General features: G+C 41.0%; 1 protein-coding gene across 5 annotated transcripts in view; it reads left to right on the top strand.

Annotated features, from left to right (window-relative positions):
- The window catches only part of LOC115794879 (focal adhesion kinase 1), a 69,272-nt gene that overhangs the window by 40,965 nt on the left and 10,010 nt on the right, over positions 1-18,297 (top strand). For all 5 annotated transcript variants that reach the window (XM_030750567.1, XM_030750564.1, XM_030750565.1 and 2 more), the window contains 10 exons: positions 263-347; positions 431-531; positions 628-743; positions 1,099-1,199; positions 1,327-1,416; positions 1,569-1,773; positions 9,033-9,144; positions 15,015-15,092; positions 15,218-15,406; positions 16,157-16,282. In XM_030750567.1, the coding sequence (XP_030606427.1) occupies positions 263-347; positions 431-531; positions 628-743; positions 1,099-1,199; positions 1,327-1,416; positions 1,569-1,773; positions 9,033-9,144; positions 15,015-15,092; positions 15,218-15,406; positions 16,157-16,282 (1,203 nt within the window). The remainder of the gene's footprint in view (positions 1-262; positions 348-430; positions 532-627; positions 744-1,098; positions 1,200-1,326; positions 1,417-1,568; positions 1,774-9,032; positions 9,145-15,014; positions 15,093-15,217; positions 15,407-16,156; positions 16,283-18,297) is intronic.

Genomic DNA, 18,297 nt, shown 5'->3' on the forward strand with positions numbered 1-18,297 from the left:
TCACTTTTAAGAGAAGCTAAACAGAATGAGTTATATCACAATAATGCCACACAGCGTAGTCAGAAAAGTTGTACCAGAGAAAAATAAAGGGACGGGTTTGCCGCTCAGGAGCTATGATACTGTATACTAACAGTTAACAGTGGACTTACAGTGGAGTTTGATTTTGACTCTTTCTTTCTGTTGAGCAGACTGTGAATATGCTGGATGTGGATGCCTCTGTTGAAATGATCTGATTTTGCTTGGGTGGATTTATTTCTTGCAGGAGAACCCAGCGCTGTCTGTGGCTGTGAAGACGTGTAAGAACTCAACATCAGACAGCGTCAGGGAAAAATTTCTCCAAGAAGCATGTAAGTTCCTGAACTGACAGTTGAAAATCTTTTTTTCAGCAGCCCCTTTACTAAAGAACCCCCCCCCCGCGTCCTTCTTACAGTGACCATGCGTCAGTTTGACCATCCTCACATAGTGAAGCTAGTGGGAGTCATCACTGAGAATCCAGTCTGGATCATCATGGAGCTCTGTACATTTGGAGAGGTATAACACTAATAAGCATGCGTGTGAGTTGCGTGTGTTTAAAAAAGAACAATTAATCCCTCTTTCTCAAATCTTCCTGTGTGTTTTTCTGCACAGCTACGGTCATTTCTTCAGGTGAGGAAATACAGTCTAGACCTGGCTACTCTCATCCTGTACTCTTACCAGCTCAGCACAGCGTTGGCATATCTGGAGAGCAAACGCTTTGTACACAGGTATGAAAGAGACATACTGAAGTAATATATCAGAATATTCATAATTAATAAAAAAATTTAAAAAGCAGTCATATAGAACTTTCACAGTGTAGTGGGTATGTTGATATGTTTATCAGTTAAATCATAATTTCAAATAACTGCTTAAAAAGTTTTAGGATTGTTAAATGTAACGGAATTTAAATTTTATCGCAAATGTCCACAGCCTGGTGGTGTTCTGTTAAAAATGAAAACATGTACTGATATGTGGAAAAGTTCACTGCTGATATTAGTATATGAATGTGCGCAGTGAATTTGAGTAAAAGAATGAATATAAATGTGTTTTTGACTTCCTCTCATTCCCTTTTATCCTCTCCAGGGACATCGCAGCGCGGAACGTGCTGGTATCAACGGTCGACTGCGTAAAGCTGGGAGACTTTGGGCTGTCACGATACATGGAGGATAGCTCGTATTACAAAGGTGAGTAAACACGCATCACCATCTTTGTCCAACTTTCTTTGTTTGATCCCATGGAGAAGAGTTCCATTATTATTCAGAGTGGACCTGATCAGTGAAGTGTGACACAGTTTTCTTCATTTCTGTTCAGCATCTAAAGGTAAACTGCCTATTAAATGGATGGCTCCAGAATCCATTAACTTCAGACGGTTTACTACAGCCAGTGATGTCTGGATGTTTGGTATGTTTTAAGCCTGTGCTGCTTCAGTTTTTTCCCCCACTGCATTGTGTTTTATTAGTCTGCTCCTGTTTTACTCTTCACCTTGTGTCTCTTGCTTTACGACCCCGTGGGTGGCTGTCTCATTCTCACTCACGTTATCTGTCTTGCCACAGGTGTCTGCATGTGGGAGATTCTGATGTATGGCATCAAGCCTTTTCAGGGTGTGAAGAACAACGATGTCATTGGCAGGATAGAGAACGGCGAGCGACTGGCTATGCCCCCCCAGTGCCCTCCTACTCTCTACAGCTTGATGACAAAGTGTTGGTCGTACGATCCCAGCAAGAGGCCACGCTTTAATGAACTTAAAACACAGCTGAGGTACTCAGTGGAGTGTGATTGGTGTGTGTATGTGTGTGTGTGTGTGTGTGTGTGTGTGTGTGTGTGTGTGTGTGTGTGTGTGTGTGTGTGTGTGTGTGTGTGTGTGTGTGTGTGTGTTTGAGGAGCTTTGAGTGTCGATGCTGCAAGTGGATGTTTTGTTTGAGTGTTTGAATGAATATTAAACTATTTAGATGCTGCTCTAAAAAGAAAGAGAAATTACAGGAGCACTCACGCAACACTAACATAAGGTACTTTAAAGTTCAGAGATCAAAACGACCACAAAAGCGGGACTGGTTTTTCAGGTGGCCACAGACCATTGTATCCTGACTGATCTTTCTTTTGTTTTGTTTTTTGCTAGTGTCCTGGTAGCATGTAGCCCATTCGGGTTGCACAGGTAGTCCAGTTCCACCAAAATGGTACATCCATATGTGCCAAAGAAGTTTTGCTGTGTCTCTGAGCGCAGCCTCAAGAGTGTGGAGCAGATACCAGGTGGTGGGCTATTACACAAAGAGGGTTGGACAGGGCAGCAGGACCAGTATGTGCACCTTTGTCCAAAGAGAAACAGGAGGAGCACTGCCAGAGCCCTACAAAATGACCTCCAGCAGGCCATTCATGTGCATGTTTCTGACCAAACTGTCAGAATCAGAGAGTCAAATGGTAGCACAAGGGCCTGATGTCCTTCAGTGGGGCCTGTGCTCAGAGCCCAGCAGCATGCAGATCAACTGGCATTCACTAGCAAAGATCCAAACTGGCAGGTCCACCGCTGGAGCCCTGTTATCTTCACAAGTGAGAACAGGTTCACACTGAACACTTGTGACACGTGAATGAGTCCAAAGTCAGCATGGCATATGCTATGCCAACTGCAACATCAGCCAGCATCATGGGTTTGGCAGTGAATCAGGGATGGTCTAGGTTGGCCTTCGAGGGTTACATAGGGTGCAGTGAGGGTTCCTCCTGCTGCAGGACATTTCCCTGCCTCATGGGGTCAGAGTGAGTAGATCGGGCCTAGATAACACAGGCATTGAGGCAATTGACTGCCCCTTATCAGACCTGAATCCAGTTGAGACTCTCTGGAACAGTGTATCTGATGCTACCAAAGAGTGCCACAAACTGTTCAGGAGCTCACTGATACTCTGATCCAGGTCTGGGACCAGAGCCCTCAGAATACTGTTTAATCAGGAGCATGCCCCAGGCTTTGTGTCATGCTGCCAGGAGTGACAAGGACACTACCAGTGACTCAACGATGAGCCTTCCTTTAATTTTTTGAGCAGTATATTTTGTTTCAGCTGAAAAAGCACTAATTCTTGGATTTTGGATCTGTCAGCATTTTGTTCCCTTGGTTTTAGCTTTGGCTTTAGTGATATGGGTGAAAAAAAAGCTCAAAAATGTTGTGACTCATGGGAAAAAGGCAGTGTCATTTTTATTTGATCTGGTTTATTACATCTTATCACTAGAAGGAGTCTACAACTAGAAATTTTCACAGCTACATTAAAATAGCTGATCTTGATTTATACTAAATATTAACATTAGTTATGTACCTGTTTGCCTTATAAGTGAAAGTGTGATTGTTCCATTGCTGTTAAGCCCAGTGGACGTTTTTCTTTGCTGCTTTCCAGTTGGTCCATTTTCCAGATGAAGCTTTTTTTTTTTTTTTTTTACACTTGTTTGACAGCAGGTGTCACTCTTAGTCTGTTGTAATCACAGTAACATCACAATGAGTGGGCCAAAGAAGGAAATGTTGCAGATATTTCAAAAGGATAAAACATACTGTGGTCTTCTATTTTACCTGGTGACATCAGACCAAAATGAAATCTTAACTATAGATAAACAGGTCAGACAGCAGAAATGTCTGCATGTACCTGGAAAGATGGGAACTCTTTGTTCATTCAAGCTTGGATTATTTTTGTCTGGTTTGTTTAAACAAGTTTGTAGGTCCTATGTTACACTATGAGGGTATTTATTGAATTATAAACTATTAATGTAAAACTAGTTTTAAAGGTAACAGTTCCTATCCCTGTATAAACTCACTGACCACTTCATTAGGTACACCTGACTAGTACTGTTCAGATCTTGGTGGCACAGATTCAACAATGTCGCAGCAGAAATCAAAACTCGTCAGACCAGGCAGCATTTTTCCAATCTTCTATTGTCCAATTTTAGTGAGCCAATTCAAATTGTAGCCTCAGTTTCTTGTACTCAGCTGACAGGAGTGTCACCCGGTGTGGTCTTCTGCTGATGTAGACCCATCTGCTTCAAAGTTCAATACGCTGTGCATTCAGAGGTGCTCTTCTGTATACCTTAGTTGTAATGAATAGTTATTTGAGTTACTGTTGCCTTCCTATCAGTTCAAAGTGGTCTGGCCAGTCTCCTCTGACCTCTGGCATCAACAACACATTTTCTCCCAGAGAACTGCTGCACACTGGATATTTTCTTTTTTTCAGACTATTCTCTATAAACTCCAGAGATGGTTGTGTGGGAAAATCCCAGTAGTTCAGACTAGCCCATCTGGCACCAATAAGCATGGCACATTCAAAGTCGCCATTCTTTTCCATTATGATGCTCAGTTTGAACAAGTATTACAACTTTTCTTGTTTATTTGCAAAGTGTGCTGTTTAAGTAGTTTGGCATTGCTATTTTTTACTAATAAGAGAATACTCAGCTCACTTTGTCTTCTGCAGTTTTAATAATATTCACGCCCTTAATGAGTGCCCAGAAAAGGGTTCCTTGGATGCATTACTGCTCAGCATGCCGTATGTGCTCAGGATTTAGGATGTAACAGCCCAAACAAACCTGTCCAAATATAAAACAGGGTGCGTTTTGCGTTCTGTTTGGGCTGATGACTTTATGGTTGGCATGGTAATGGAGGTGCGATGATGGCAGAGATAGATTAAGTGAGCAACTTCAGTCATGCCTTGCCTTGTTAGATGATACATCACGACCTTGTTGCTAGATTTGCCTGAAGATGGTTTTGCAAGGATAGATCATATTTTATATGAAATCCTGGGTGTGTTGTGATCAGATAAGGCAGAACCAGACATCACTTCTGGTAATTTAAAAATTCCCTGAGTGAGTCCCAGACTAATGTGTCACTTAACACAGGAAGGCTCAGACACATTTACACATCAAATAAAGGCATACTCATACCATTTAAAAAGAATTTTCCAGTTGCCGTGTCAGTTGTCAGACAGCGCGGGGTGTGCTTTTAATCCGCTTTAAAACAACATTTGGTCACCGTGTCAGTTATCATCATTAGGTGCGGTCAAAGAAAGAGACTGACTTTATAAGCTGGTACATGTGTAGAACAACAGCCACACAAAAAAGGTGAATTTAGCTACTGAAGCTACAGAATGTTCAACAATTACAGTTATTAGTTTAATCTAAGATTCTCTTCTTATAAATACTAATGTCATTTAATTCATAATTTAGTAGTACTTAAATCTCCTTCAAATTAATATCGTCTTTCTTTGTGGTACACTGTAGGGTTAAGTAGAGGTCCAGTAAAGACTGAGTTTTTCTCAGCCATCATTGCTCAACATTTCATAATCTTTTGGCATGAACAGACCTGCAGTTTTTTTGGAAGCGATGTTTCAGCATTGCTCCTTATGGGAAATGAAATTTTTAAAAAAAGGATTATGAGATTAGGTAGGCTGATATGAAACTGTTATTAGAGTGTCATCTGAAACTTTAAAATCTGAACAGATGATACTTGATGTGCATATTCATTATATTCATTTAAGTAATGTCCTTCTTGTTTCGTCATCTTTTTTTTTGCTGAAACCATGGCATTGGTGCTCCAGGTGTCGCCTAACCATGAACCACAGAGTCCAGATTAATGTGCCGACAATGTTTCTGCTTTATTGTTGTCTTGTGCATATAGTCTACATGAAAGGAGTCTGCAAGAAATGCTGTCAGATATTTAATCTAGACAGGCCCTCCCTAATAACTTCATGATGAGTTTAAATGCCATTATTTTTTTATACAGCTATGCGTTCACATCTGACTGAATTCCTCCTGGCAGAACATATAATATTCAGTTTGTGTATCTTATAAAGTTTAAGTCACATTCTTGCTTTGTGAAACATGTGGGCAACAAAGCAGCAGCAGAGCAAGATGCCATCATTGTTTCCTTCAATATGCACATTCTCTCTACCTTACGCTTTTTTTTTCTTGCACAGAAACCGGAAAATAAGAGTGCATATTTAACTCCTGTGGTTTTACGAGCTTTGCTTAAAACCAGCATGACTCACACCTCACATTCCACCTCCAATTTTCTCAGTGTCAGCTCCCCTGTTTCTCTAATTCTGCTCCTTTTACACTTTCTTTTCCAACTCAGTTTTCTGCCCTCTCCTCCCAACCTCTTTCACCTCTTTAATTGTCTCCTCCTTTTGGCTCAGAGCGAAGTACCGGCCTTCGCGTCGTGGAGATCTGCTCGTTACTTTGACACATGCTCTGCATGTTTGTGGTTGTATGTTTTAACAGGGTGAGAACAAAGTGTGGAAAAGTACACGTGAAGTGTGGCTGCTAAGCTGGCAAAATTAAGGACATTTATTCAAATTGGGATGGCTGAGAGCGAAGGAGCCCTCAGTGGGCCTCATCCAGTGTCTTGGTTACCAAGTCAATATTGACCATGTTCACTGTGGTCACTGGCTATTAATAGGAGAAAGTGGGGCCATATAAGGGTATACAATTTGGTTTACTTTCAGTCTGGCTGGCTTTTATATCATAATATCAATTATAGGTCCCTGCTGCCAAATATGCAACTCTCAGCTACTACTAGAGAGAGAGAGAGAGAGAGAGAGAGAGAGAGTGTGTGTGTGTGTGTGTGTGTGTGTGTGTGTTTACACAGTGTGCAGCTGCCATGAGCCACAGCTTTCCAAAGAACAGAGAGAGAGAGAGGGGGTAGAGAGAGAGAGAAAACAGATAGAATTAAAGAAGAATGGAAAAAGCCGAACAGAGCTACTGCAGCGCTGCGCTCCTCATCGTCAGAGCTAGCCTACTAAGATCAGCTTGTGTTGTCCTGGCAGTGAAGTGTATGTGTGGTAAAGCCTGTTGATTCGTGTGAGGCAGAGCAGATTTATGTCATCCCACCCGAGGAATTAGGCATTACGATTCGAGTGATGCTAATATCCTCTGCGGTTCATAATGACCTTCAGTAGAGTATCAATGCTGAGTGCTGTTGGTCCATCATCCTTCTAGTGGCTGCTTTAATCTTCCAAGGTGCTCGAGTGGATATAGTGGACGCTCTACTTGGGTTTTGCTTTCTTTATTAAAGGTAAAGTATCGTCTTTGCTCTTCTGTCTCATTTGACTTTGCTGAATGAATTGTGATGTCAGCCAATAAAAGACTTTTTTCTTTTAGTGTATAATGAGCCGCATAGAGCAGTGCACTGAACAGAGTGGGGAGCTTTTCTTTTGTGTACCTCTTGCCGGGTTTGTTCTTCTGGCATCCTTCTTTGATGCTCTGATGGCTTTTGTGGTCATGAGTTTGTCAGTATTTCAGTTCCATCTTTTAAAAACAGGGTTATTTTTTTTTTGTAGACCTTTCTTGACTAGTTGTGGTCTGGTGTCATATGTATGTCTGTGTTCTGATAATCTTCTATCGTGGTCATACTGACAGCTCTCAGGTGAGAACTAGAGTACGTGAGATTAAAGCCTGGTGTTGCTTGAAACCCTAAGACTATGTACGTAGTCAGCCCGGCCTGAGTAAATAAACCAAAGAGGCCTTGTTATTCCAGGTGGTGGTGTGGTGTAGGTCGGGTAGGAGACGGTCTGTGTTGATGTTGCCAGGTGTTGATGGTATCGTTATTGCATGTCGTTTACTGTCATTTAAATTGCTAAGCAAGATTGGCAGATTCATTTGATGACTTCTTACATTAATTATTGTCTTTGCTTGTAGTTTAAAGAATTTGAATTAAGAAATAGATTTTAATTATTAATTATTAATAATCAAGTTATCGACTATCTGTTCACAAAGGTTGATGTTCGTGCCGTGTTTCAGTGTGTCTGGATGATGTTGTGTGGGATGGAAAAGGAGAGCAGACTGGAGACTGACTTGGGCAGGTGCAAGGACACGCAAACAATCAGCAGGAGACAAGAGAACAGGAGCAGGGTAACAGTGCCTGCTAGAAATAGCTCCTGCCCTTGTTGAGGCGAAGCAAGCAGAAAGAGCGTGCGGCTGTGTGGAGAGTGTGTCTGCCGGACTGTTCAATGGCAGTTCAGTTTTCTGTTTTGTAAAAACCATCTGCTCTTCCTCTGGGATTCAGGGTTTGGCTTGGTTTAACTGCAGTTTTCCCAGGAAACGGGTCAGTAATTTTATCGCTAAAATTCAGTGTGGAATCTTTGGCTACACGAGGCCTAAAAATGTTGGGTTTGGGGCATGGGATGTTGCTGAAACAGTGAAGTGATTCAATCCGTCCTTGAGCAATAGGACCTGAAGATTAACTGCATATCAAACGGTTGATATGCAAGTAAATGATAACTGTAGTGATGTTTTTAACACAAAAACACTGAAATTGAAAGACAATGATGATTCATTTTTATTAGGCAAAATGCCCTACATTTGAATTGTTCTGTTATCATAGCTGGCCCACTGAGAGTTATTTATATGGGATAAACTGTTGTGGTAAGAAGAGGCAGCGGTAATGCATTTCACAACACACTGGAATTTGATTTTACTCTCACTTTAGTAGTTTGTGTTTGGAGAGTCTGTACAAACAGTGTGTGAGGAATGCATGAATTTTAGTGGGTGCACAGCACAGTGTAATAAAACCCTGATACAGAGGACAGTGTGTGCCTTTAAAATGGGGTTCACAGCGAGCTTTCATATTTACAGCAGGAGGCAGAAAACCACTTAAGCCGGCAGTTTGCTTGTAAAGAATCGCTGTTGGGAAAGACCCTAAAAAGTGGGAATTGTGTGTTGGTCTAAGAACTTGTGTTTATGTGAGTTGAAGTAAAATTTCTATGCGAAACCTTTTACTGCATATTTTGGGCAGCAGTGGGTGTTACAGTTTCATTTAAGAGCCTCTGGATGCTGCGTGCGGATGGACATCATTCTTTAATTTCACTCATTATTCACTTTGTAAGAGGCCCGATTAAATACCTGGGACCTCTGTAACACAGCACTGTATTATAATAAACAGGCTAAAGTGTGACAGAGGCACTCCTGCCTATATACTTATAGGCTTATCTATCTTTGAGTAACAGTATATACAAGTACCATGTATGAGTTACATCATGTTGTTTATTTTTTCTTTCTTTCAGCACGATATTAGAGGAAGAGAAGGTCCAGCAGAAAGAGAGGAACAGGATGGAGATGAGGAGACAGGTCACTGTTTCTTGGGACTCTGGAGGGTCTGATGAAGCACCACCAAAAGTAAGACTACACCACATGCATTTGTTGTATTACACAGTCAACTAAGTGGCTACCATTAACATTAAGGAGTAAAAAACAAATTTATGGTAGCATGTTTGATCTGATGACTGCTCAGTTTGCGCCCTTGTGATGTATTCAGATGAGTTATAGTAGAATTCAAAACAAACAGATGAGAAGGGATTTGATCTCTTTAATCCAGACTTTTCAAGGAGTGTCGTGCGTGTGTGTGACCAAGTCTCTCCTCATATAAATGCTCACATAAAAAAAAGGAAGGGCCTCTCTCTTGCTTTTGCATGTGTAATAAATTTATTTTTTTGTTCGAAAAGCCTTTTGTTTTCCAGTGTGCCAGAGTTTCTATTATGCTATTTTAAATATGATCATGACGGTGATGACTATGCAGGCTCCTGACCACAATCAAACCCTGTTACACAAGACAAGAACAAAAAAGAAGACTTTTTTCTTATTTCCTCTTCTACTTCTTCATCACTTATGCTGCTTCTTTCAAACATGTAAACCAGACTTATCTCTTATTTGTTGCTACAAATACAACACTGGTTTGTAAATCCATAAACCCAGCCCCCTGCCTCAACTACTACCATTACTCCTCACAGCTTGTTGCCCCAGCTGCTGGTTGCTTCACCCTCGCTTACTGTCCTCTGTTACCCCGCTGTTAGCATCTGTTTTAACTGCTTCCTCCAACTACAACGAAAGCCAAATGTCTTGAACAGAAGTTTATGAGATTGGGATTTTTTTTTTTAGGCTCCATTCAGGCTAGTTTTGTTTGCCAACATGCAGCCAGTTCATCGACAACAAAAGGAATGAAAGTGTTCTCGCAACATATTGAGTATTGATTCGGATACTGTATTAAAGCTCATTTGCATTAGGATACAGTCGTGTATATTTCTGTCTGTGCTTTGCCTCCACCCACCTGTCTACAATATATCCTAGCCATCTGTGGTGCCTTTATTTCCACATCTCCCTCCTCTACCTTTGTGTTTCTGTTTGCAGCCCAGCCGCCGTCCCTCCCTGCAGCCCACCTTCAGTATGGATTGTGTTTCTGCCTCTTCTCCTCATCCTCACTGCCATCAAAAGCAGCGCTTTGCTTCACAGCTTTCCCTCTGCACTGAGAACCCTCATCCTTCATGTCCCTGCACCTCCTCTTACCTACCCAGTCATTCACTCAACTTATCATCTCTAAAATGTCCTCAGCACTTTTCCTCTCCTCTCAGCCCTCAGCCTCAATCACCCCTTCAAAACACCACTTACTGCAACAGCTCTTTGTCTCCGCTCAGCCCAAAGTTGAATCGTGAATTCAGATCTTGTCCTTCACCCTCGCTTCAGGCTCAAACTAACGTCTTTTTTCCACCTCACACATATTCAGAGAGCCTATCCAGTGGCAGCTGCCCACACAAGACAAGCCCCCCTACTAACGGCCATGTGCTCTCTTCCTCCCATCCAAAGTCAGACAACTCCCACTTACATCGCTGGCATTTCTCTCTCCTTTCCCAGTCTAGTCCAAACTTTAATTCTCTGCCCTTCAGCACACCAAATGCTTGTACCCATACCCTCCGAAACATCCAGGCCAAGTCACGTTCTGATCTTAAGACCCTGCTGTTGCCCAGGTCTCACACTGACTCCCAGACTATTCACAGTGCTCCACTCCAACTGGATTCTGACCACCAGACCCGACATCCTGCTGTGCAGTCATGTGGGAATTCCCTGCTTGTCCCTCCTGCCCCACTCACAGTACCCTCTACCTATAATCTGTCCTCCACCAACCTTCACCCACCCAGCCAAATGTCCAGCCTCCCCATAACTACCCACGCACCCTTTTGCATCCTCTGCTCTGAAAGATCAATGTCTACACCTTTGAAGGCAGGTGGTGTGCTGCTAAACTAAACTAAAGCTTTTTCTAATAACAAGAACAAATTTCCATTTGTGGAGAGTTTGAGAAATATTTTGGGTTAAAACCAGTCAACATGAATAAATAATTAAAATTATGGGATGAATAGTGTGTTTTTCTTTGTTTGTTTGTTTTTTAAACATTCTTCTGGCTGATCATTTATTTTAATGGTCTAATTTCCACATTCAAGAAAAGGGGGCACAAAAGTTGCAACATTTTTTAAAACTCTCCACTGAGGACTAAACTCTAATCTTTAAACCATTAATCATAATTACCTGCAGTGTTTCTTTTTCCACAGCATGTTTATGCTTAGTCTGCTTGCATGCTTCACTCATGCTGCTGAAAGGTCCTCTGCTCTCTGTGATTGAATGCAGCCACATATATGTGTGTTTGCGTCTGTCAGGCATAGTTTTGACGTGTCCGAGGATTATTGCACCCTATTTCTGGCTTGTTCAGGAATGCCTTCGATGAATCCTAAATCCGCTGGGCCAACACTGACTAATCTAGCAAACATGACACTTAGAGTAGAGTGTGTGTTAACTTTAAAAAAAAAAAAAAAAGTCACAAATATCTGAACTGATTTTTCATTAAATGAGCTCAAAACTATGTTTAATTATTGTTCACACTAGATGGAACCAAAGTCTGTTCTCTGTGAGTCACAACTAATGCAGCCATCTAACACAGCATAATTATTAAATATACTGTAATTCTATGGATCTGCATTATATGTTGTACTATATTATATTACTTTATTCCATGTTAGGAATTATTATTATTAAATCCGGTTGTCTCATTGAGGTGTTTTTCAAGAGCCCAAAAAACATACAGAGTTTCTACTAATATTTAGAAGATCATCTGAAGACAGTTACTATAAATACCCAAATGAGCTAAAAGCCAAGCTAAGAGGTCTGTCTATACCAAATGTGTGTGCTCTGTCACCTTGAGCTAGCTGTTGGGTACCAGCCAGTAGTAGTAGTAGTACATATAAGCTCTAGGTAACTATAGGTTACTATATAGGGCATGTTGCCCCATATAGTAACTGTGCTTCAGTGATACATAAAGGTAAGGAAAAACCTTCTTATGGAGGTTTAACATGGGATCACATGCCTGTAACATTGTATGTCTCTCAAAATTATAGATTTTAAAAAAAAAAATCCTACTTACAGTTTTTCCAATAACGTGGTGTCTAGAAATTGTTTTATTTTTAAATTTCACACTCTGTTTAAAGGTGCAGTAAGTGAATTTCAGAGGCACTGAACATCACATCACCAGCATCTTAAACAAACAAACAAAAAAAGGCCTTCATTTCGACTCCACCCACCTTTTGTGTGAGGCAACACAGTACTACAGACTCTCATACTCAGCTGAAATGAAAAAAGTACACTTAAAAAAAATAAATAAAAAAAATACACCTGCTGAACACTCCGCTATTAGTGTCAGATCCATACGGATTTGGTAAATGTAGCGGTTTTTGTAAATTTGCCTCTATACACCACCACAGTGGATTTCAAATCAAGATGTGATTCTCAGCTTTAATTCAAGGGGTTTAACAAAAGTATTGCTGTAAATGTTTAGAATTACACATATTAGACTTGCAAAAATTGTGTCACTGTCCAAATACTTATGGACCTGACTACATCTAACCTCAGCACAAAGTCACACACGCTAATGTACATGCACAGCTGGAGAACCGTTGGATTACCATGCACACAGATGGAGTATGACTTCACTTTGTTTTTTTTTTTGTGTGTTTGTTTTTTTTAAGCATGTACGTATATTTTAAATGAGGTGATATTAGTTTTATTAGGAGGACTACGGATGGAAATTAGCCTTAAGGCTATAATCTGGCATATTTTACATTGTTACAGATGTTTGTTAATATGTGTTGTCCTTCTTAAACAAAGAAAGAAAGAAAGAAAGAAAGAAAGAAAGAAAGACAGGATGCTATTATTCCACTATTGCTATTATTCCATGCAATGATTTCAAAATGTAGTGGCTTCTTAATGTAGTGGTTGAAACATTTGCCCCACAAGTGAAAGAGCCCCTGTTTGAGACTGAGAGGGTTGCTTCAGGAAGGGCATCTGGAGTAAAACCCTTCAAATCAAATATGCGTATCCATCCGCTTTGGTGACCCTTGTGAATAAGGGAGCAGCTGAAAGAAGCTTTTATCTCTGTGTCTTTATTTGATATTCTTAAAGTTCAGAACCTCATATAGAGAATCTGTAAATGCTAAAAGGTAATTAAAAAATGAAGGTCAGCTGCTTTTGCAGGTGTTCCTAGCTCCATTTTTCAGAACAACCAGAAACCAGCTGCATGCAGTTTTGTGTAGTAACATTTACCTCAAACACTTTTAGTCTAAGGTTGTTTTTTCTGCTCGTGCACCTGTGACTTCAGTTTATTTATTTATGGTAATATCACATTGCCATACCTTAGATAGATGCAAAGCAACTCATTGAACAGGATTATTGCAGCCTCTTAGCTGGTTGCACTGATCAGGAGCTTTAGGTTGCGTGAATGTCAGAAGTGCGTCCGCTTATTTTCCCCGAGATGAAGAGTATTAGCACATGCGCATGTTTTAAACTCCTGCTGCTATTATGTTTTTCATGCTAGGTGGTGCAGGTCATCGAAAGCCTTTTTATTTATGTGGTCATTAATTATGAAATTCAGTCATTCACCACAACCTTTCCAAATATCAGCCAATGTTTGTCTTTATTATCCCATCTGATTAATCTTCCATCTGTCTGTCTGTCCCTGTGTGTTTATCTTTCTGTTTTTATCTTGGGTATTCCCAGGGAAACCTCCCTCCCTGTGGACTGACTGCCAAAGGAAAATGAATCTATTTGGTGCAGATTTAAACTTCCAAGATATAGTTTTGTTCTTATTAACCCTGAGTCCTCCCATGTGTGAGCCTGTCCACAGACAGGCTGAACATCTGAAGCCAGTTTTTGTCTCGTCTTCAGTGTTTTTGTCTTGTCTGCTTCTCTTTGTCCCACCCCCCACCCCCACCCCTCCTTTCTATTTTCTCCAATTTTTCTTTCCTTGTCTCCTTCCATCCCTCTTTGCCTTTCTTTGCATTCTCCCTCTCTCCTCGTGTGTCTTTGTGTCTCATCTTGCTGTCGGAGGTGTGGTCCAGAGAAAGCTACTATGAGAGACTGTGGAAGGTAGAGGTTACAACACTGCCGTGCTAGAAATTAGCTAAATGTGTCAGAGAAGTTGAAATCATTATGGAAAAAAAAAAAAATGTCTCCAGTCATTGTAAGAGGGGAAAGCAGTTCATCAACTTTCAACAGCTTCATCTCAACCAGCAGCAGAGGAAACAACACTGTGGGTTCACCAAGCACTTCTGTTTTTAGCTGAAACTACCAGTGGGAGGAAGAATAGGATAAAATCCAGTATTTGACTTGCTGATCTCTACTAAACTTTGTTCCTTTGACCAACAACACACAGCAGAAGACAGGAAACACCCCATTTATTATGCTTATTGGGAATATTTTGCACTTCTTTCAGTCTTTTCTGCTTCTGTAAATACTTTTATGAGTTCGTAAGAGTGCTTGAAAGAGAGGTCTTGGTGAACATGTAACTCTCTGTTTACACACCTGCATCACATCTAACCAGTGAGCAAAAGAATAGCTCATAGTTTTCTAGCAGTAATCCATGGGTGTTGTTGTTTGTAACACTGTAGTTTGTGACAGTTCGACTAACAGCTTGCTGTACTTGCAGCCCAGTGGGTGTTCCTTGTTTTGATTGACAGCTAACCTGGCCACACAAACAGCTCCTGGGGGGGCGTTTGTGTGCTGATTGTCTGAATGAAGTGTGGTCTAATATTTCTTTAGGTAAACGATAACCAAGCATTATAACTGGACTTATGTTTTTCCCCCTCTGTCTTCCTATATCTCAATATACTTTTCGGTGACCTTTCCCTCCCTCTTTCTCTTCCGTTTTTCTCTTTTTCTGTCTGTCTCTGTAGCCAAGTAGACCTGGCTATCCCAGTCCTCGCTCAAGTGAAGGGTTCTACCCCAGTCCCCAGCATCCTGGACACTACCAGGTATGTAGACTAACGCATCAGCTCTTTCGCTATAAATGCTCTTAGAGAAAAGTCTTCAGGTTTTTCAGAATCAAAACATTACGCATAACCTCGTGTCTTTGCCTCTGTCTTCACTCCGGTGTCAGATGACAGGCTATCCAGGCCCTCACACCCTCCCCTCTGTGCCCAGCGCCTTGTACCCCCCACAGGCGACGATGCTGGACACCCACCACGCACACACACACCCCCGCCACCACGTCCACACACACTCGCACGCACAGCACCTTCCGCAGCCGCATGGACAGGATATGGCGCTGTGGGGCTCTGTGATGGAGGTAGGAGACTAATTTTACTCTGATAGATACACAATCTCACACACTTATGTACACACAGGTAAGTTGTGGTGTGAAGATGATGCTGCTGGTTGTGCTCACTGAGTGTTGCGCTGCTTCCACACAGGAAGTGAAACATGGCAATCAGAGATCATAGAAAGTCATTCACATTGAGCAACTTCAATTAAAAAAAAAAAAAAAGTGGGCAGGTCCCAAAATAAACTTTTCCCAACTTTGACACAAGCAATTAAAATGACAAACAATGAGAGGGCAGGATGCCATTAATTGAGAGGGTTACCTAGACAACCTGAATGTCTATTAGTGGCCAACCGTCACTTTCAGAGCTGCAGGACTAACAAAGACATCACATTTTTAAAAAGTATTAGAAAAAATTTACAGGTGACACTGCCAAAACTAATAAATGAAAATGTTAAGACGCTGAAAAATTCAACCTGCATAATAACTCCAGTCTGCAAATGTATTTAAAAGAGAAGGTTTTAAGATTTTATAGATTTCTAATCTGGTTAAATTCAATATCCTACTGAGACCTCTGTTATTTTCAGTATGTGTGTCCACCATCTCAGTTCAGCCTCTCATCAGTCTGGTGTATACGTGTGTTTGTCTCCGTGTCTGTGCATGTTTCTCCTCCTGTGATTGTGACTGTGTGTCTGCGTGCTGGTGTGCATGTCTGTTTTGCTATGCTCGTCATTTTGTTGCACGTGCGTGCGTGCGTGCGTGTGTGTGTGTGTGCAGGACAGGGCAGTAGACATGCAGCAGTGTGTAGACCAGCAGTGCCTGTTAATGGAGGAACAGCTGATCATACAACAGCATCAGATGGAGGAGGATCAGAGGTGGCTGGAACAGGAGGAAAGGCTGCTGGTAACACACACACACGCAGCACACACAGTGGTCAACATCCCTATGCACAACCGACGCACCCACGCTATGGATGCCGTTACAGTGCATTTACTTCAGATTGGCTTAGTCCTGCTTCTGGATGGTTGGTTAAATTTAAGCAGCCTTGTGACTGATTGTATTTGTGTAGTCCTGGACATGCCTCTTTGAAAGAATAGAAGAAAAGCAGCTACGTTTTAGGAGGTCTGATGTGTTCTTCTTGATCTTTATTTATTTTGGGTTGTTTGTGAGGTTGTGCGTGGTGCTCACTGTAAGGCAAAGATATCCTGCTTAGTTGGTGACTTTCTGCGTGCTGTCATCTTCTATATTCAACTCATTTTGGACTCATTTTTAGGTTTATCATTGTGTCAGTGTAGATAAATATACTTGAATTTATTTAATTTGATTGTGCTGAAGTGTGCCAAAAAATTTTATGATTTTCTGCTTTATTTATTTATTATTGGTTTTTACTGTGGCCCTGAGAGCTCAGCGCAGTGCAGCTTAAGAAATACAGAAACACAAACAAATCAAACTGACAAGAAAACATCTTCGCTACTTTCACAACATTTACACAGCACGAAAAAAAAATGCTGCAAAGCCAAAAAATTTGATTTTTCACCTACACATGGAAGTGTGAAAAATTTGAACTCAAAGTATCAGTTGCCAGATGTGATTTGTGTTGCTCACAATGTCATAAAAAAGTTCACAAGGAGTTACAAATGAGCGAGAAGTAGTCAGATTTGAACTCCTTTTGTCTGCATTCAGGCATAGCTTGCCTGTGTTTTCATGGGATAATGTTTGTGGTTTCAGAGTGATTATATTTTTAAGAGCACGGCAGTTTGAGTTGTTTTCTTCTGCAGATTCTTGTCCTGCAGGCAGTGATGATTGGAGGAGGAATCAGTCAAGAACTACATTTTTAGAGGTGTCCTGTGTGGCGATGAACATTAGTGTCATCTTCAAAAGAGTTTTAAAATTAAGTATTATAATATTATATATATGTTTAGTTATGTCCTTAAGCTGTAATTCTTAGTGTTGTTGAGCAATAGTTCTCCTGGCTTTCTGAAGTTCTTTCAAAGATTTTCCTTGAACATTGGCTGCTTTTTCACTCATTTTCTGTCCAGTCCTTGTACGTGACCATTTTCAGAGGAATGTTTTCTTTGTTTGTTAAACCACTTAACATTGACCTAATAATGATTTGAGTACAAAAAAAGGCATCTAACTCGACAGACGAAACAGTGTCTCTACACATAACAGAGAACTTGGCAAAGACTGAAATGTTTGGCTCATACCATCATCAATATGTGCAAAAGGGGGTCAAGAGAGACATACAACAGTGAGTGTCTATAGCCATCTTAAAACATGGTGGAGGCTCTGTCATGATTTGGAGCCGGTGGTGTTGGAGATATTATTAAAACTGATGAAATTATGAACTCAGAAAAGTACCATCAGATTTTGATCCACCATGCGCTACCATCTGGGAAGCGTCTTATCGGCAACAGCTTCATTTTTCAGTATGACAATGATCCCAAACACACTGCTAATGCAGTAAAAACGTACCTGGATAGAAAAACACAGTGAAACACTATCGGTCATGGATTGGCCTCCCCAGAGCCCCGACCTCGAGACTGTTGAAGCAGCGTGGGATCATCTTGACAGAGAACAGAAAAAAAAAGCAGCCAATAATCCAAGGAAGAGCTTTGAATGTCCTTCAAGAAGCCTGGAGAACTATTCCTGAAGACTGCTTAAAGAAATGACAAGAAAGCTACCTCACTGAGTTCAGGCTGTGTTAAAGAGTAAAGGTGGTCATACCAAATATTGACTTTCAAGCTCAATAGAACTGTACAAACTCTGTTTTCACCTATTTTCTTACCAAAATATAAAGAAATGAGAGGCGGCTCGAGACTTTTGCACAGCACTGTGCAGTATTGTGTATCCATCAACTTTACGTTCCTCCTTAATACACTGCTGTTGAAGCCTCGGCCCTGCAATAACATCCAAAT

The sequence above is a fragment of the Archocentrus centrarchus genome, chromosome 16, assembly GCF_007364275.1.
Source record: "Archocentrus centrarchus isolate MPI-CPG fArcCen1 chromosome 16, fArcCen1, whole genome shotgun sequence".
In the NCBI taxonomy this organism is placed as follows: Eukaryota; Metazoa; Chordata; class Actinopteri; order Cichliformes; family Cichlidae; genus Archocentrus; species Archocentrus centrarchus.